The sequence below is a fragment of the Mustela erminea genome, chromosome 11 (genome assembly GCF_009829155.1).
Source record: "Mustela erminea isolate mMusErm1 chromosome 11, mMusErm1.Pri, whole genome shotgun sequence".
NCBI classification, from domain to species: domain Eukaryota; kingdom Metazoa; phylum Chordata; class Mammalia; order Carnivora; family Mustelidae; genus Mustela; species Mustela erminea.
Window position 1 is genome coordinate 89,725,306 of NC_045624.1, and position 21,294 is coordinate 89,746,599.

Below are 21,294 nucleotides of genomic sequence, written 5' to 3' on the forward strand. Positions count from 1 at the left end.
CCAAAGCCGCGGCAACTTGGTCGCACTTCCGCCTCCCGGGCTCCGGAAGGTAGAGCGCACGCGCTCCCTGCGACTCCGGCGCGGTTGACTTCCGCTCCCACTGTGCCCTGCGAGCCGAATCATGGATCACACTGGTAAGGAGGCGGAGGCAGTGGGGGTCCCGGTTCCATGCCCCCTTGGCCGGCCTGGGACTGGCTGCCCAGCGGGCAGAGAGGGGATACGCTCGCCCTACAGGAGTGGGGGGTGGCGGTGAGGAAGAAATCTTACAGACCCTTTTCCGTGCCCGGCAAGGGCCTGCTGCTTCCCGGCCTACCGTCCGGTGTGGTACCTACAGCCTCGGTGCCGGCAACAGCCGCTTCTCTGGTTCTGCTGAGCTCCCAGCCCAGACGGTGGGCGGCGCGGGCCTCGTGGGGACGAGAGAGCCCTGGCTGCTGCTGCTGCTTCTTTTTTTCTTCATCCCGGGTGCTCTGCTCTACGTGTTGGGGACTGGCGGGTAGATTCCAATCTCAGTCGGGAAAGCTCATTACGCTGGGAGTCGATGCGCGGGAGTGGGTTGGAGACTTCCTGCTGTCTCAGCCAGCCTTGGGCGGGTGCTGCGGTGATCACTGCGGGTCGTTATTGTCTCTCCGGTCTTTCATGGGCTAGAGGTGGGAGAAGGGAGTCGGATATGGTTTTCGGAATCATACTCGGAGCGGCTTTTTCTGCCTGAGTCCAAAGCATGCCCCGCGCTCCGGCTGTGGTCCTTACTCATCATTTGGGGGCGTTTACAAAGGAGAGCATAAATTCAAGATATTCTGATCTCTTTCTTCAAGTAAGAATGACTCCGCTCTTGGTTATGTGTTGTTTGGCTTTTCCTTCTTTGTGGTTTTTGGATACTGAATGAGTGCATTTGGAGTTAGTGTTCCGTACAGTTCTATCAGCTGTATCGTAAATAGGAAAAAAGGATATTTTTTGTATTAACTATTGGTTAGGATGCTCTCAATCATCAAATACCTACTTAATTTTGTACATATAGATATAAAATTATATCTCTATAAAATTTAGTGAATGCTAGTCAGCACAACATACACTAGATACCTGTATGCCTGGAGATGGGATGATGGAATTGTAAACTAGACGGACTGAGTCCCTGACCTCATGGAGATTACATTCTGTTGGGGAAGACAAGATAGACAAGTTTTTTTTTTTTTTTTTAACGTAAACATTACAGATCATGATGAGTGCTTTGAAAAAAACTGTGGTAAAGACTAAATAGGAGGAAGCTTCAGAGAGAGTGGTCAGGGAGGGTCTTTCTGTAAAGGTAGTATTTACAAGCTGAGATCTGATACATGAGAAAAATCCATCCATGGAATTAGTGAGGAGGAAAGCATTTCTAGCAAATACAAAGATTCTGAGGAAGGAAAAATAGAGGTTAGTCAGCTCCAGCTTAGCCAAAAGAAAAGGGACCTAAGAGATTGGAAAGGAAAGCAGGAGTCAGATCATAAAAGACTTTGAAGGCCATGGTAAAGATTTGATTCTGTTTTAAGTGCAATATGAAGCCATTGAACAGGAGTACAGGAGAAACATAAGTTCTTTTAAAAAGACAATAGGTTGTTCATGCGGAATGGCATAAGAGAGGGAAGGAAGAATAATAGAAAATAGACAATTGAAACGGTGATTGCAGTAGACAAGAACAGAGGCTCAACTTAGTGAAGTTGGCTTTGTTTAGGGAAAAGGGAAATGTGCAGATTCCATATTTTCATGGTAGAACTCAGTAGGAGCTTTGCAAGGGTGTCTGGTTTGACAGCTAGGTAGTGTCTGTTACTAAGTTCGAGAAAACTTGGAAAGTAAACAGACTTTTTTTTTTTTAAGTGGTAAAGCTGAGACCTGGGAACTTGGGAATGAGATTTTGGACTGCTAAGTATGAGCTGTGTACTGGGACATACAAGGGAAGATGTTAGGTGGAGATCAGAGGAAAGATGTGGGTTGAAAAATACATATTTGAGCCTTAGGACCAGATAGCTCATATTTTATGGAATGAGGATGGATGAGATCACTTGAATGAGAATACAGAGAAGAAGAGGGCCAAGACCCAGGCTGTATGTAAGGAACTCTAGTACTTGGAAGTTTTGTAGAATTGAAACTCTGGGACCTTGGTGTTCGAGTAGCACACATGCAGCTTTAGCAAAACAGTTATCATTAGAGCCTGTTACTGGAATTGGGGGTCAAGCCCATTGCACAGTTAGAGGATGTTATGTTGGGAAGTTGTAGTAGGGCTGGGCATGTCTCTGAGTATTTGTTATCCCTAGTTTTTAGGTTAAAATGTTGCCTAAGAAAGGAAAGAGTCATCCTGACATGAAAATATTCACAAATGAGTTGACCACCTAAAAAATTAGTTCTTACTCAGATAACACTGCTGCTCCTTTTCTATTCTTTTTTTTTTTTTTTTTTAAGATTTTATTTTTAAGTAAGCTCTACACCCAACCTGGGGCTCCAGTTTACAACCCCTAGATCAAGAGTCACACGTTCTACTGATTGGGCCAGCCAGGCACATCTTTTTCTATCTTTTAATTTTGTTTTAAGTCATTTTCCTTGCTTCGTTATAAACCTTGCAAAAGATTTAGGTTTTCATGGGATTCTTAAGCGTGAATTTGGTAATTGTTTAAATCGCAAATGAAATCATTGGCAAGTTGAGGAAATGCCAGATGATTGAAGACATTATGATTAGGTAGGCATCTTAAAAGAAAGATTTTAACGTCAAAGGATTAAGAGAGGGTCTTGGGGACATTGAGGATACCCTTGAATATTATACGCAAAATTGACTGAATTTATGATTACGCTGAAAAGTCAAACATAAAATGAAGGCTATCTTGTAGTGTTCTAATAGAATTTTGCCAGGAAAAACTACTCCAGGAAAGTATGATTTAACCTTGATTCATTCTTTGGTCCTTCTAAGAATCAGCTCTTGGTTGTAACTGAAATCTAAATTTGGTAAGATATTTCTTGGTTCCTTTATTTCAGGATAAAATTCTAAATGAAATAAAAAAAAACTATAATATGGAAGTGTTACTCCTTTTTAAAGTGGATTCATCTTAAATGGCCTCAAAGAGGTCCCTGGCCAGTTCAGCCGGTAGAGCATGTGACTGACTCAGTCCTGGGATTATAAATTCAAGGCCCCCTCCCCGGATGTAGAGAATACTTAAAAAGAAAATCTTTATAAAATAAAAAAGAAAAATAAACGACAGGGATAGCTTTAGTTCTCATTTTCTCTATAATATCCAAGGATTTGTGTAGTTACGGGCTTTATGTTTTTAGTTGGCATATTCAAAAAGAAATTGTGCTGTATTTTCTGATTTTTAATTAAAAAGAAAAGGGAGACAAACGCAGAATGATGTCACTCTTAAATGTTGTACTTTGTTTATGGGCTTGCAATCTGTGAGGTAGGCGGCAAGGTGTTAAAGGGCAGTGGACTTCCTAAAAATTGTGGGAGACTAAGCAAGCTACTGTTGTGACACCTGTTCAGGATGGTGGGAAAAGGATTTGCCATAATGAAGTGTTGGTATTTTGGTCATTCCTCTAGGTTAAACCATTGAGTCCTTCTAATATCTGAAGGACAACACTGAACTGTTAAATTTGTCTATATTAACTTGCTATTTTATTTTATTGAAAAATCAGGAATACCTTTTGAATAAGAAAAAATTGATTCATGTCTGTCCTTTGGCTATTACATTGCTTGTAGGTACTTTTACATAAATAACTAGAGTGGAAGCAGATGAAATCTATTATTCAACTTGTTAATACATTTTGTGAAGTGTTGCAAGTTGACCAAGTTGAGTTTATCCTAAGTCAAGAGTTTAGCTAACCATGTAATTCCTTTCCATGAATTTTTTTCTTTGAGGATTAGCTATTATAAAAGTAATAGTAGAAAGTAGACTGAAAGATATTTAATTGTTAAGAACGTATCTTGAATTTTGTTCTAAATATTGCTCAGAAAGAGGGGCACCTGGTTGGCTCGATCAGAAAAGCATGCGACTCTTCATCTCAAGGTTGTGAGTTTGAGTCCCATGTAGGTATAGAGAATTTGTAGATAAATAAAACTTAAATAAATACTGTTCAGGAAGAGTGCAAATTGATGTGAATTAACATGTGTCTGATCCTTGGAGGTCATTAGTACTAGGTTACTTTCCAAATTTGGCTTTTACTGAATGTGATGTGAACAGTGTGCCTATCAGTCGTGATGGTAATATCTCCTGTGGGGGCAGTTCAGTAATTTTCACATTTAAAACATTACTATTTTTAAAAATTATTTTATTTGCATTTCCTGTTTTAAGGCCTTTCCCTTTGTGTCTTTAGTTGGTAAAGGTGAATATTTTCTGTATTGTAATATTTTGTCATAGACTTTAAAAAGGGAGACAACCTTCAGATGGAGTCAGTTCTATGAAATAATGCTCCCATTACTCATGAGAAATGAGTTTATTTGTTTCATAGCTAATAACAAGCAGGGACTTAGACAGTGTCCCTTGTTTAGATCTAGTTTAATCACAGAAACTTTGCATCCTCCTAAACTCTAACTTTCCATTATGATGCTGTTCAGAATAACACACTTGTATTTTATCTCTAGGAAGGGTATAGCACAAATACATTATTGAGTATTTCTACTATTAAATGGTGTAGTAATTTTTGCTGTTCTTGAATAATTTTTAGAAAAACCATTTTACACTTAAGGAAATAATCACCTTCCTTAAAACTGACTTCATTTTCAGAAGCATTATTTAATTTTGCCATTGTCAGTGTTAGTTTTGTGTTGGTTTTGATTGTCCTAATGTAGATTCACTTCACAGACTTAAGTGTTTTGTGTGCTTGGTGGAGAATAGGGATGGTTTCTTTCTTTTCCTCCTTCTCCTTCCTCTTATTCTTTTTTTTCTTATCTTTTTTTTTTGTTTCCTTTTAAGAAAATCTCTTCTGGTTAAAGACAGAAATTCTTATCTTGGGCCTGTGAAGGGTTTTATGTTTTCTGTGAACTCTTCTGGAGTCATGGAAAATTTTTGTCTACTTCAGAGAGAGGTTCTATAACTTTTGTCAACTTTTTAGAGTTCTGTGTCTCAAAAAGCATTGCTTTAAGGTTTTATCCAGTACAGAGAAAATTAGTGTTTAAACTTATATAACATAATATTTAAAATCAGAGCCCAGATATTTAGCCCTTGATAATGTTGGGTATGTGATTTTAATACCTGTGTCAGAATAACCTTCAGAAAAGGATAACTGAAAAAAATCACAACTTTTTTTTCCTTCTGACATAGATAATGAGTTACAAGGCACTAATAGTTCCGGATCGTTGGGTGGTCTTGATGTTCGAAGACGCATTCCTATAAAGCTCATCTCCAAACAAGGGAATAAAACCAAAACCGCACCTCGAGCTCCAAGGACTATAAACAGGATGCCTGCAAAGGCTCCACCTGGGGATGAAGGTAATTTGTTTTAAGTTGAGAAGTCCGGAAGTCTCATTCCACCAAATAATCCATGTGCTCTTCTTTATTTATTTAAGATCTTTTTTATCTTATTGTCTTCATATTTTAGTCTTTCTGTTTGACTTCTCATTTTGGCATGTACTTTTCTCTTCCTTTATAATATTTTTGTTTTTTTTTCTTTTGTTATTAAAAGTAACACTACCTGTTGTTAAAAGAAAAAACTAAATAATGTTGCCGAAAACGTAGTATTAAAAGTGAAATTTGTTCCTCTCCCTTGACAATACTTCACCAAAGTAATTTTTTATAGTAACTTTTTAATGTATAACTGCCATTTTTGCATGTAAGATGCATTTGAAGTTTTGCAGTTTATCAGGATGTACAGTTGTGCTCATTTAAGAAAATAGGTTTAGATATTTTCTTAATGGATGTGTCATAATTTAATAATTTTTCTAACTTTTTTGCTGTTGAAAACAATGTTGTAGTAAATATTCTTGTACATATAGCTTAGCATGCATCCTTGGTTTAACATTTAAAATTTAACATTTTGCATGATTTAGGTATTTTATAACTTGATAGATACTGTGCATTTTAGAATTTAATGAATATTGCCAAATAGCTTGGCCAAAAAAAAATCAGTTTAATTCCCACGCACCAATATTGGGACTATTAACCTTTTAAAATTTTTGTTTTGACATATATTTTTTAATTATGAGTGGGGTTATATATATGTATATATATATCTATCTTTTTATAGTATTGATTATTTCTTTTGTGAAGGATCTACATGTTCATATCCTTTAATTTTTTCTGTTTATTTTTCTCTTTATGAGTTCTTTATAAATTATTTTACCATTTGGCTTTTATGACTTCTTTCCCAGTGAATGCACAGATTGGCTCTTTGTCATATATTGTGTACATTCACCATTTGTCTTTTACATGTTCTATATACAATTTTTATTGTATTGAAGTTTGAAGATTCTGTGTAGTCGGATACCAATCCAGTCTTTTCTGTTATGACTTCTGGGTTTTATAAAATCCTTAGAAAGGCCTTTTCCCTATTTCATGAGCATGAATTAGTTTTCCCATCTTACTCTTCAGTACAGGGTCAGCAGACTGGCGTGTGGACCAAATCCAGCCCAGTTTTTGTAAAGTCTTATTGGAACACAGCCATGCCTGTTCATTTAAGTTCTGTTCATGGCTTCTTTCACACTGTAATAGCATAGTTGAGTGATTACAAGAGGCCAACACAGCCTAAAATACACACTATCTAGCCTTTTACAGAAAAAGTTAGCTGGCATTGAAACATTTATGGACAAATATTTGGTTACTAAAAAAATAAAGTGGAGTTTGGCTGTATTTATTTTTTCTCTAAAATAGTTGGCTATTTGTCCCAACTGTTGAATGATCTATCGTATCTGTGCCAAATAGGAATCCCATCATTATCATACATTAAAGGTCTAAACGTATTTATGTCTGTTTCTAGATTTTCTGTTCTATTCCAACAGTCTATCTCTATATCTTTTTGGAATCAAAATAGTCACACTATCCATAACCTAGGGTGCTCCCTCTTTGGTCTTTTGGTTTCTTTCAGTAATTTCTAAAAACTGCATAGTAGTATGCAAGTAAATTCTTATTGTAATAATCCAACAAGGCAATAAGGTTACAACCCCCTTCTATCCTTTTCCTCTCAAATATCCCTTCATTCCCTCTCCTCTCACCCCGCAAGCCCACACCCTTTCTATAAGGAATTGTTACCGTCCTCTCTCTTAATAGAGCAAACTGAGGCTGAAGATAATGTTTGACTACTCTAGATTCACTTATTTGGGGTAAAAAAATAATAAGTGATTGGTGCTTTTCCTAGGCATTTATCAAAATAAGGAGTTTTGGGTTCTGTTATGATACCTATACGAATATATATGTAATTTTAGGGATGGGAATACAGGGTGAACTACTTTGAAAAATGATTATATGTTCCTCATTTTCTTGTCTGTTGTTTTATGCAATAATTTTCTGCATTTTAGATAAATAAGAGAAATTGATTTTCCTTATTTTGAGTTTCGATGACAGCAGCTTTTATAAGGTATAAATGGGCCTTATAAAACTTACTTAAGGTCACTCATTTGTAACTTTATAAGAACACTCTTTGAACTCTACTCTGTATTGGAGATCATTAGTGTACTGAGTATCTAGATCAGCTTTGAAGAATCCTTGCATCGCTGTATTTGTGTGTATGTCCATGGACCACTCCATAAACAGGTGCTGTAATTTAGCCATGTGGGTAAAGTTAAAACTTGTGTGCTTGGGCTACTCTGTTTACCAGTTCTAGGGCCAAAAGAGATTTGAGAAGCCTGGCATTTTGGAGGGATAGATGTGTCTTCTCAACTTTACTTTAGGTAATTGGATTCTAGGTAATTGGAATTACCATCACACTGCCCAATAGTTTTCTCTTCTTTTGTGTGAGATGAGAAGATTACAGTCAGGGTCAGAGAAATTGAGCCCATTTGATCTTTATAACTTTATTGGTATATGCAGTGTAGAGAAGGATCCTTGTGAATAGATATGATACGGCTTCTGCTGTCTGGTTGATAAACCAGGGAGAGGTTTTAACTGAAAGGATGAGGTATGTCTAAAATCAGGCTCAGTTTTAAGACTAAAGGAGAGGATACCTAATTTTAAGTTGTAAGAAGAAAACGTGAAGAATTCTTTGTTTCCATTATATACTTTTGCAATAAAATCAGCCACTTGCAGGTGCCTGGGTGGCTCAGTGGGTTAAGCCTCTGCCTTCAGCTCAGGTTATGATCTCAGGGTACTAGGATCCAGTCCTGCTTCCCTCTCTCTCTCTCTGTCTGCCTCTCTGCCTACTGGTGATCTCTCTCTGTCAAATAAATAAAATCTTTAAAAAGAAAAAATCATCACTTGTAACATGATACCACTTTTGTAGGTAGATTAGAATAAGTGGTGATGAGTATCTTTAAAGTTTGTGCAACAAGTGTGATGATGGTAATTAGTGAAGTTTTATGTTAGGGATAGTCTGTTGAGTTAATAAGAGCACTTGAGTGAGAGTGAAGATTTCTAGAGGTCTGTTTCTGGCTCTACCACTAGTCTGTGTGTTATTATGGGTCTCCAAACTACAATATTCTCAAACGTGAAGTAAGAGAATTGGACTAGATGGTTGCCAAGATCATTTCTAGCTGATATTTTAAACTCAATTTAAACTAGTCTTGATTATCTTGTCCTTAGAAGAGCTTTGAAAGGCGTCAGATGGGCTTTTCGGTGAACAGGTCTGTGGTGCCATGTTGCATGTACTTCCAAAATGAAATTTAGGCTGTGAAAAGTTAATCTTTAACACTTTCTTTTCTCAGAAGGATTTGATTATAATGAAGAAGAACGGTATGACTGTAAAGGGGGTGAACTGTTTGGAAATCAGAGAAGATTTCCTGGACACCTTTTTTGGGACTTCCAGGTATAACTAAAAATAAATTTTATTAGAACAATAAAAAACAATCAGAATACTTAAAGAATAGTTTGAGCTTTTATTACAGCTATTACACTTTTTAGAACACTCAAATGATGTGTTCATTAATGTCCTGTTTCAACTATTTTCAAAAATAATTTGAAGTAATTTTCAGTAAAGTCAAGTAAAATCAATAACCTTAAACACTAAGAGAAAAAAAAACCCTAACAGTGGCACAGCTAATGATATGGAATATATGGGAATTATACCCAAAAAACCTTAATGGTTCTATCAGTTTTTATAAATACTAACCAATTCATTGCATAAATTATAAATATAATTTTTAGAAATGCTTAAAAAGGAAATTTTAATTATATCATTTCAACAGATAAACATCTTAGGTGAAAAGGATGATACACCAGTTCATTTCTGTGACAAATGTGGATTGCCTATTAAAATCTATGGGCGAATGGTAAGTATTTCTAAATTAAATGTTTTAGTAAACGTAAACATTTGCGTAGAGATAGGATTCTGAAATTTAAGTAGGTAGGTTTATCATGGTTCAATGACTAAGTTTGTGACATTTTTAAATAAGTATGAAATAGCTAAGGGAAATTTTGGGATAACATGCATTTAACTGACAAATTCTTGAATTAGTTGAAAAATACTAAGGAAACTGACTTCTGAAAACTTACTTCTTTGGACTGTTTGATACCTGTTAGTGTACATTTATTACAGTTCATTAAGGAAAAATTTTTTTCTTGTTTAAAGAGTAAAATCAGTTATTCGTTTTTGATGGTTATAACTTAATGTAATAATACTATTTAGAATTTTGGAGAATTGAATTCTAATCATTAAAAACAATTACAACCCCCAGCTGTAATTTTATAGTAATTTTGACACAGCCTCCCTTAAAAAAAGGTAGTTTCACATTTGTGTTTGGAAAAAAAAATTGAACTCAGTAACATGTCTGCTGGTAGAGGGCATAAATTGTACTCCCTTGCTTTTCTGTATAATATAACTAACAGTAATGGATTGTGAATTTTAAAATGGTTTAACATCATTTTTGTTTCCTTTTGATTTATTTTTAGAGTTTTATAGGTTCATTAACTGTCAGAGAAAAATGCTACTTAAATGTAGGAGATCTTATTATTTTATTGCTTTGGAATAGTTTCAGGAGGAACAGGATAAGATAAAACATGGTTATAGTATTCTTTGGGAGCTTTTTAAAAAACTTTTTTTTATTTTAAATTTTTTATTTTTAATTGAAGTATAGTTGACGTTAAATTAGTTTCACGTGGGCACCTGGGTAGCTCAGTCATTAAGTGTTAAGCGTCTGCCTTCGGCTCAGGTCATAATCCGAGGGTCCTGTGATTAAGCCTGGCATTGGACTCCCTGCTCAGCGGGAAGCCTGCTTCTCCCTCTCCCACTCCACCTGCTTGTATTCCTTCTCTCAACTGTGTCTCTCTGTCAAGTAAATAAAATCGTTCAGTAAATAAATAAATAAGTTACAGGTGTACGACATAGTAGTTTGACAATTACATACATTACATTGTGCTTACCATGAATGGTTACCGTCTTTCACCACACAAAGTTATTATAATATTATTGACTATATTTCAATATTGTATAACACAGTTCAGTATATTTCAATATTGTCTCTGCTGTGCTTTTCATTCCTGTGAGTTGTTCGTTTCATAGCTGGAAGTTTGTACCTCTTAATCACCTTCACCTATTTTGTCACAACCACTAATGTGTTCTCTGTATTTATGACTGTTTCTCTTTTTGTTGTATTTGTTTTGTTTTTTACATTCTACATGTAAGCGAAATCATACGGTATTTGTCTTTCTGTTTTGTTTTTAAAGATTTATTTAAAGGGAGAGAGAGTGTGTGTGCTCATGAGCAAGAGGGGTGACGTAGAGGCAGAGGAAGAGAAGCCGACTCCCTGCTGGGTGCGGAGCTTGATGTGGGGCTCAGTCTCATGACCCTTATATCTTGACCTGAGCCAAAATCAAGAGTCGGATATTTAACTGACAGAGCCACTCATGTGCCCCTGTCTTTTTCTGAACTAACTTGACTTAGCATGACACCCTCTGGTTTCATCCACATTGTTACAGATGCAAGATCTAATTCTTTATGAGTGTATTTTTTTATTATATTTTTATTTGTATTATTTTATTGTACTATTGTTTCTATATTATTTATTGCTTTATTTTAATTTTTAAATATTCCATTGTGTATATGTACCACATCTTCTTTATCCATTTATCAATCATTAGACAACTTGGGTTGCTTCCCTATCTTGACTATTATAAATAATGTTGTAGTAAACATAAGGGTGCATATGCCTTTTGGAATTAGTGTTTTTCGTTTTCCTCAGGTAAATTCCCAGAAGTGGAATTACTGGATCATATGGTACTTTAAGTTCTAGTTTTTTGAGAAACTTCCATACAGTTTTCCACAGTGGCTGTGCCAACAGTGGAAAGTGGGGGTTCTTTTTTCCCCACATTCTCACCAGCATGTTCTTTCTTGTCCTTTTGATACTAGCCATTCAGACAGATTTAAGATGGTATTTCATTGTGGTTTTGATTTGCATTTTTCTGATGGTTAGTGATGTTGAGCTTCTTTTCACATGACTATTGGCCATCTCTCTTCTTTGGAAAAATGTGTATTCAGGTCCTCTGCCCATTTTTAATCAGGTTATTGAGTGGTGTTTGGTTTTTTGTCTGTTTGTTTTAGTGTTGAGTTGTATGGGTTCTTTATGTGTTTTAGGTATTAACCCCTAATTGGATATCTTACTTGCAAATTTCTCTCATTCTGCAGGTTGTCTTTTTGTTTTGTTGATTGTTTCCTTTGCTGTGCAAAAGCATTTTAGTTTGTTGTAGTCCCAGTTATTTATTTCTGCTTTTGTTTTCTTTGCCTGGGGAGACCTCTAGAAAAATGTTGCTAAGATTGCTTTCCAGAAAATTGCTACCTCTGTTTTCTTTTAGGAATTCAGGTTCATGTCAAACATGTAGTTTTTTAATCCATTTTGAGTTTATTTTTGTGTATGGTATAAGAAAGTGGTTCAGTTTCATTCTTTTCTTGGCTGTCCAGTTTCCCATCACCGTTTATTGAAGTGACAGCATTTTCCCCCATTGTGTATTTTTGCTTCCTCTGTCATAGATTAATTGACCATATGAGCATGGGTTTATTTCTGGGCTCAGTTCTGTTTCATTCATTTGTCTGTTTTGTGCTAGTACCATCCTGTTTCAATTACTACGGCTTTGTAGTTTAGTTTGACAGCTGGGATTGTGATACTTCCAGATTTGTTCTTTCTCAAGATTACACTTTGGCTGTTCAGGGTTTTGTGGTTCCATACAAACTGTAGGATTTTTTGTTCTAATTCCGTGAAAAATTGCATTAAATCTGTAGATTGGTTTGAATAGTGTGGGCTTCATTAGGAGCTTCACATGCTAGGAAACACAGGATAAAACTCATAGTGTTTATATTTCCAGAAAGTGTAAGCAGATGCATATGTATACATTTATTGGGGAAAGGGCCAAGGTTTCTATTGCTTTGTTACTGAAAAAGGTTAACTGTTGCTTTTCTAGTACTTATTCTAGTACTTAATAAATGGTGTTTTTGAGGAATAGTTCTCAAGTGCCTTCTATGTCTATTTTTTTATGGTAATATTTTAAATTCTATTGTGCTTAACTAATATGTCTCTGTTCACAGATTCCATGCAAGCATGTTTTTTGCTATGACTGTGCTATTTTACATGAAAAAAAAGGAGATAAGATGTGTCCAGGGTAAGATTATCATTACATTTTTAAATAATAAAGCTTGTGATGGGATGAATTGTAAACTAGGTTAAAGGTCAGGGTATGATGTAAATCAGCAGCAGGATATCAAGTATGCAGACATGGCTCATCTTTCTTGGTGAGCCCAGAGTAGCTCTATAGCCTTCCCCTTAGGATAGGGCTAGGAAGCTATTATCTGTCAATTCAGATTGGCCAAAACAAATACATTTGTCATCATAGAATTAGTGTTATAAATCAAAAGAGTTTTTTTTTTTTTTTTTACCCTGATGGCACATTATAGAGGTAGTATCAACCAGTGATTGAGACCAGAGACTTTGGAATTAGAATTCCTGACTTCAGATCCCTATTCAGCCACTTATTAGCTATGTGACAGGTTGTTTCTTCATCTGTACAATGGAGCTAGTAATAGTATCTACCTCCCTGTGTTGTTAGAACTAAACTAGTATGTGAATATATAGTACCTAGTATATAATAAGTGCTGTGTTAAGTATAAGCTCCTATTTATTGCCTTCAAATCTTATTTATGTCTCGAGTACATCTTAGGACACCGTCATGGCATCAGCTCAGACAAGTTATGAAGAAGATCTAGAGGTATTGGTTGATATTGATCCAGTTTGGGATGGTCTTGAAAGATCCAGAATAAATTCTATCCATTGATAGAAGGCTTGAGAAAGCTTTTTGACAGACTTCCTTGGAACAACTATAGGCTTCTGAGATTTTATGACCTGTGTCAGAAGCTAGCCCAAGATTGGAAATATTGGTTCAGAACAGAATTATGGACAGTTGTAGGAGGATTGGCATCACTGAGAGAGAAAGGGTGATTCACTAAGTCTTCTAATATTAATAGTTAAAAGGAATTTAGTCTTCGAGATTTTAAGAGTAACTCCCTAGTAAGCACCTCACTGGTTGGCCCTTAGCTATTAGAGAACATAAGCCTCTTTGGCTTATCAGACTCAAATCAGGAAGTGAAGAAATGGAAATCCAAGTTAATATGAATATCATACACTGTTGCTTTTAAGCAACCCCCAAAACAAAGTGCCTTACATCCTGTTACTGTAGAGGTACTTCCGAGTTTGTAGCAGATTAGAAGCAAAAAAAGAACTGTGCCGAATGGCCACTTATGGGAAACCTCCTAGGTTCAAGGAGTGCCAGCCAGCCTGACAGCAAGGATGGAAGTGTAGGCACAACTCAAACTCAAGAGTGTAGAGCCATTTAATTTCTTCTCAGATGACCCAGCACACACACTCCACAATTGTGGCTTGTATCTGTGCATACGTAGTGCTGAATCACTAGTTCATTGTTTTATTTATCCTAGAATATTCTTCTCTGAGTAGGGCAAAGTAGATTAAAAAACCATGGTGAGTCAGGTAGAATGCATGTTTAAACCCCATGGTGCAGATGAAGAAATAAAAAGATTAAAAAACCTCTCCAAGTTTACAGAGCCAATGCTTGACCCTACTTCTTCTCATACCTGGTTCAGTCCTTTTTTCCTGTTTCAAAAAAACTCCAAACGCAAGTGTGGATTAAATACAGTGAATGAAAAAGAGTTATAATTTTGACCCTGAGTCAGTAAGAATGAGTTAAATTTAGTGCTTAAAGTTTAGAAGGGAGTGTGTAATACTTTTAGTAGTGAAATTGTCTGGTAATGCTTCCTTAAGGGACTCTGGATAGTCAGGGTTTGAACTGAAGTTGTTGACAGTTTTGAATGTTAGGAGCCCTGATGGGTGATCATACTCGTTTGGGTGGTCCACATAGCATTGTCTACGTCATACTGTTTGCTCAGCATGTGCTTACTGTTCAGTAAATACTAAATAAGTTTAGATTCCATGACTATGACAGATCTTCGGTTTATCCCTTCTGCATATTTTTGCAAATGGATGCAAAGCATAGAGTTGTTTGAGACAACCAGATCATTCGAGGTCTTAGGAAGACTAGGTCTTTCCCTTTTTTTTTTTAAATATATATATAATTTTTAAATTTTTTTATAAACATATAATGTATTATTAGCCCCAGAGGTACAGGTCTGTGAATCGCCAGGTTTACGCACTTCACAGCACTCACCATAGCACGTACCCTCCCCTATGTTTATCACCCCACCACCCTCTAGCTACCCTCTTACCCTGCGGCAACCCTCAGTTTGTTCTGTGAGATTAAGAGTCTCTTATAGTTTAAGACTAGGTCTTTTCTTAAAACATACACTGTTTGATGAGCACTTGTAATGTTTTGTTGTAATAAGAGTTCTGAGTTTGGTGGAAAAGCTGACGCTTAATAGGGAACAGACCACAGAGTGGGAGAGATTAAAGGTTCACTTACAGTAACTATAGCTTTTAATCGTGTACTTCTGCAGTGTTTTCCACAACTGATTTTAGAAACAGGCGTAGCTGTGAAGTTACGTGCGTTGTTTTTATAGTCTGCTTTCAGTAAATCGTTTTTTTCCCCCTTCTAATTTAGCTGTAGTGATCCTGTGCAGCGAATCGAGCAGTGTACGCGAGGTTCTCTCTTCATGTGTAGCATTGTTCAAGGGTGCAAGAGAACGTACTTGTCTCAGAGGGACTTACAGGCTCATATCAACCACCGCCACATGAGAGCTGGAAAACCTGTTACCCGTGCTTCGCTCGAAAGCGTCCATCCTCCTATTGCCCCACCGCCAGCCGAAATCCCCGATCGCTTTATAATGCCGCCAGACAAGCACCATATGAGCCATATCCCGCCAAAGCAGCACATCATGATGCCACCACCCCCTTTGCAGCACGTGCCGCACGAGCACTATACCCAGCCACACGAGGACATCCGTGCTCCTCCTGCAGAGCTGTCCATGGCTCCACCTCCACCTCGCTCGGTCAGTCAGGAAACCTTTCGTATTTCAACAAGAAAACACAGCAATCTAATAACTGTCCCTATTCAGGATGACTCAAATTCAGGTGCTAGAGAACCACCACCTCCTGCCCCAGCACCTGCTCACCACCATCCTGAATATCAGGGCCAACCAGTGGTATCGCACCCGCATCATATTATGCCTCCACAGCAACATTACGCACCACCCCCACCTCCTCCACCACCAATCAGCCATCCAATGCCACATCCTCCCCAGGCTGCAGGTACTCCTCACTTGGTGTATAGCCAAGCTCCACCTCCACCAATGACCTCTGCTCCACCACCAATCACCCCTCCCCCTGGACATATTATTGCCCAGATGCCACCTTATATGAACCATCCTCCTCCAGGACCTCCCCCACCTCAGCATGGTGGTCCGCCTGTAACCGCACCCCCTCCTCACCATTACAATCCTAACTCTTTACCCCAGTTCAGTGAAGATCAAGGAACTCTGAGCCCTCCATTTACACAACCAGGGGGAATGAGTCCTGGTATATGGCCTGCACCGAGAGGGCCACCTCCTCCTCCACGAATGCAGGGTCCGCCTTCTCAAACCCCACTTCCTGGACCACATCATCCAGATCAGACAAGATATAGACCGTATTACCAATGATTAATAGTACTTTGAACTGAAGATATGATGAGGAAAAACAAAAACTTATGTATAGTCAATCTTTTAATTAAGCTTTGACTGTTTGGGGGAAGGAAGAGTACCTCTTATTGAGGTGACCGCAAAACATTTAGGGTCTTGTCTCTTAAAATGGTTTTAAATCTTGACCTTAGGATTGACTTCAAGTACTATACCGTAGTGCAGATGAGTGGCTCAGTTGAGCACAGCTATGTTTTAACAACTTTGTTCCCCTAGTGTGGTAAATTGACCCAGAGGTGACCATTTGTAAAAAATTTGAGAAGAATTTTTCATTGTTCCACTTCTAAAAATACGGCTTTTGTTAAATCCAACATTTAGTTTTTCTTGTGATACATTTTGTTAACCTGTGTAAGAGGATAAAATTTCAAAATGGTTGTAAAAATGCTATTTTTATGTGAATTTAAGTGCAGCCACATACTGTTTTTTAAAACCATATGTTTTACCACTAATTTCCCAAAGTTACAATAAAATCCTAAAAGTAAAAATCTACTAGAATTTACTGTAAGGCAGACTGTTAAATGGTAGAGAATTATTTCACATTTTAGGCACTGAAATTTTGAGGTATATTAAATATATAATGCACTTCACTTGGATGCCTTTTTGTTTTTAGGCAGCCTCAGGAGCACCAAAATACATTGGAATTCCATATTTATGTTCGTAATATTAAAAGGCATTAGTAGTTATTTGGAAAGATACGGCCAAAGCAATTGACTCTACAGGCTCCAAGCTATTGGGGGATACTGTTACTCGTTAATTCTTTCTACCGAATGGTGGGAATCACATGATGCACCACATTTACTAATCTTAAGTAACATTATTTTATAGAACTGTTTAAAACTGTGTTATCTAGATGAAGTGTGTTCTACTCTGCTCATTGTCTTAAACTTAAATATTTAGGGCTGAATAGGCTTTGTATAATTCCTCATTTCCTGGTAGAGTTTGATCTGTGCTTTGAGTGGGTTCTTGTCTATTGGGTTTTAAAGTACAATTTGAATGCCATCGAGGAATACTGTATTAATGAAGGACGTTCTTGTAATCACAAACTTGCGTTGCTCAGGTTTCATTACTGTGTGATAAGGTTTTTTTCTCTAACTTGAAATTTTAAAAGTGTTAATTATTTCCTATTCCTTTCATTGGTTAAGCACTATAAAATTTGGAACGTTTTAAAAGGGAGTCAACAGTGCAGACCACCAGACGATTTTGTATTGGAGAAAAGTGATGACTAAATTGTGAATTTCAGAGCTTTATAAGGTGCCTTTAGAGTCAGCTTTTGCATTATAGGGGCTTGTTACAGTCCAGCTAAGATGACCACTTAATGTTTTATACAGATCTCGTATGTATAAATCAATACTCTTAGGATATTATTTTATATCCTTTGAATAAACCCCTGTGAAGTATTTCCTCCCCCCTAAAATGGTGCATAATATAAACATGAAAAATGTAGTATGCAGATATCATTTATAACTAGTTTGTAGTGCATAAATTTAGAACACTTCTTTTTGACAAAGGGTGAACTGATGGCTAATTTACCATTTAATTCTGTCAGATACAAGCAGAAAACAGTTTCTCATCTTGGATCATCAGATGCAGAGGTGTCTATGAACTTAGAGCTGAAGTTAGAGATGATATCAATGATCATTTCAACCTTGACCAGCTGAAAATAATGAATATGCTTTTTTTTTTTTTTTTTAAGTTAATGGAGTGATTTTCACATCTAGCAGTTTGAGAGTCCAGTGTTAATGCAATAGATGTAGTGAGAAATTCTTGTTACTAGAAGCGTGGGAGTGAAGTATGAACTAGTGTGAAATGGTGGTGGTGAGTGCTTCTATCATATTACTGTAGGTACTTGGACTGGTGCAAACTTGATTCCTTTTCATGCCCCTGTTTAGGAGCTGTTAAAATATTACTGTTGAAAACCCAATACCATTCTTTGTTTCTTGTGATAAGAAAATAGCCAAATTCACTTCAGAGCTTTTCAACTTTCTCTAAGGAGCTCTCCTGTTTTTACTGAAATTCACTAGAGCTGAACGTGGTATGAAACCACTCAGCCTATGTATTGGACAAAACAGTTAGTATCATGATAAACTTCCACATGTTTAAGAGAATTCTCATAGACTTTAAAAATGATTTCTTTTCAGTTAGGTTTAAAAAATATGTGTTATGCAGGGAGGCAGATCAGATGAATGTGTTGCAGCAGACAAAATTTTTAAATGGTGTTAGACTTGAATTCATCCAGTTATTGTTTGAATGAGGGTGGGTGGGTAGAAGGATAACAAAATTACTGTTAGTGTTTCTTTCCTTAAGGAAAAAGATGTGAATCCCAGCCTTATTTCAGGGAAGCCTTTGAAGCTATGATGGACATAAGTCTAAATTAAATGTATGTATGTTTCATTATATTGCTCTTAAGACTACTGAGGTGGCAGTTTAATTCTTAAAAACAATAAAATGGAAGCATAAATACTATTTTGCCTAGATGAATTTTTACCTAATGATGACACATTTGGGTGAATGCCAAGTTTTCTGTGTTGATGTGTTGATACAACTTTTACAGTAAAATTAGATTCACTTTTTTTGAGATGAAACCCAGCAAGTCGAATGTTAATATTTCTTCAGTGGCATGCTTGTTCTCAGTATAATACAGTATTTGGGGAACTATCAGTTGCAAAAACCATGAGAAACTATATCCATTTTGCCCTGTAAAAACCATTTGCTCAAAATTATTGTGTAAATACTAACTAGATACCACTAAAATATAAGTGGAAAAGATAATCTGAACATAATTTTTTAACTCACATTAAGTAACTTTACTATAATGAGGTATACAGAGCTGCTGTAGACTTCGTTCTAACATACGGGAAGAGTGTCCTACCTCTTTCTGGAAAAGTCCTGTAGTCCAATCTCAGCATTTTGAAAAAGTCCTATATCATAAGTACAGTTGACCCTGAACAACGTGGGAATTAGGGGTGCTGGCCCCCCTGCACAGTCAAATCCACGTATAACTTTTGACTCCCCCCAAATTTTAATAATAGCCTGATTATATACACGGTTGATACATATTTAGCATCTTATATGTATTATATACTGTATTCTTAACAAGAGCTAGGGAAAGAATGTCACCAAGAAAGTTAATAGAAGAGAAAAATACAGTACTATACCATATAGAAAAAAACCTCGTGTATAAGTAAGCGGACTCACGCAGTTCAGACCCCTGTTGTTGAAGGGTCAGCTGTACGTGGAAAAAAATCACAAGTACCTAGAACAAAAATATACTTTTCTAATTATTAGATTAGCCATCAAATATTGATGTTAATTGAGGTTTGATGTAATCATACTCAAACATACTATATTTTGACCGAAGTGGATTTATTTTTCTTCACTGGTTTGTAACTGTAATCTGTTAAATTTTGGCCTAGAAACTAAGTAGAATTTACTTATTATGGTATATGCACAATCTAATAAAGCAATATTGGATATACTTCGCTTAGAGGGGACAGAGAAGTAAGCCAGTGAAAATACTTGATATTAATAAAAACATTTGGATTTTCAAACAATTTTTGTTTTGATTCATGCCCCTTCAGTTTTCTGTTGAGGGGAAAAGTGTTAAGAGAACTCTTTTTTTTTTTTTTTTTTTAAAGACAATTCTTAAAGCAGTATTTTAGTGTTAAGTTTTAATTTTCCCATCTTTTAAGCATTACAGAATCCCAGAATTGAATACTCATGGGTTTAGTTCTCACACATGGGCAGGACCACGTCTTGATAAAAATCTAGTATTTGGGGGCACCTGGGTGGCTCAGTGGGTTAAAGCCTCTGCCTTTGGCTCAGGTCATGATCCCAGGGTCCTGGCATCTATCCCCACATCGGGCTCTCTGCTCGGCAGAGAGCCTGCTTCCTCCTCTCTCTGCCTGCCTCTCTGCCTGCTTGTGATCTCTGTCAAATAAATAAATGAAAAAATCTTAAAAAAATAAAAAAATCTTTAAAAAAATCTGTATTTTGAAATGTTATTCTATGACTCAGAATATCCTGTTTCTATTCTCATAGTTGTACGCACCAATTTTCATATTGCATTAAGCCCACTTTCTGTTAATCTACCTTTAAAATTACTCTCCTTTTGCTTGCCTTCAGATTGAAAAATACTGCTCCCTTTTGCTTTTCTTCCTAAGCATTACTTTCAAACCTTTAATTTTTTATTTTAATATTGGTATTTTAATTAAATAATAAATCTTTTGGGAAAAATAGAACACATTAATGCTACAAATAAAGGTATAGATCCCCTTCCAATGAACATTGCCCTTTTGGGGTTAAATACTGTTACAGTTGTGGTGTATATTACCCATCTATAATCAGTTTAGTTGCAGAGCTGACAACTATAAAGAGGCTCCATGCTGTGGTTCAGCATCTTAATCCATGGTAAATGTATTTCATGACTGATAATAAACATAGACTGAGCACCTACCATTATGTGGGATCTAAACCATTCATTCATTCACTCATTCATTCATTCAAGTATGTGCTTGACAATATGCTAAGCCCTTGGGGTGCATAAGCCTTTAGAGCTAGAGGATTGACAAGTTTCATTAAATTCCCTAACATGTTCGAAGTGTGATAAAATTCTATGAGATCAAGGAAAAGTAAGGATAATCCGGCAGTGGGAGGTTCGCAGTTTTAAGTGAACTGAAGAGAAGACATTTGAGCAACAATTTGAAGTAAATGGGAATACTTAAAATTTAAAAAAAATTTTCTTTAAATCAGGTGCCTGCCTAGCTTAGTAGAGCACGTGACTCTTGATTTCTGGGTTGTAAGTTTGAGCCCCACATTGGGTGTAGAGGTTACACCCAAAAAAAAAAAAAAAATCCCTGAAGTAGATGAGAGTTAGCCATGTAGATATCATGGGGTGGAACTTTCTAAGCAAACAGGCTGTAAAGGTCAAAGTGGGGACTGCATCTGGCATATTTGGGGAACAGTAAGGAGATTGGATTGGAATGAGTGAGACGAGCGGGAAGAGAAGGTCAGAGAGGTAATAACAGGGAATGGGGAAATCACAGGCTTTCTGGGCCATCGTAAACTTTG

General features: G+C 36.7%; 1 protein-coding gene across 1 annotated transcript; it reads left to right on the forward strand.

The window, feature by feature from the left end:
- Window positions 1-9: 9 nt before the first annotated feature.
- CBLL1 (Cbl proto-oncogene like 1) lies at window positions 10-18,690 on the forward strand. Its single transcript, XM_032304971.1, has 6 exons — window positions 10-134; window positions 5,280-5,447; window positions 8,810-8,910; window positions 9,290-9,373; window positions 12,619-12,692; window positions 15,156-18,690. Exons 1-6 carry the CDS (start codon window positions 122-124, stop codon window positions 16,189-16,191), a joined length of 1,476 nt encoding a protein of 491 aa, XP_032160862.1. The 5' UTR covers window positions 10-121; the 3' UTR covers window positions 16,192-18,690.
- Window positions 18,691-21,294: the final 2,604 nt, after the last annotated feature.

Bases quoted from the DNA above. Each gene is read 5' to 3' on its own strand.
- CBLL1 (XM_032304971.1), top strand. The intron at 5,448-8,809 runs GTAATTTGTTTT...TTCTTTTCTCAG, and splicing joins GGCTCCACCTGGGGATGAAG to AAGGATTTGATTATAATGAA. The intron at 12,693-15,155 runs GTAAGATTATCA...CTTCTAATTTAG, and splicing joins GGAGATAAGATGTGTCCAGG to CTGTAGTGATCCTGTGCAGC.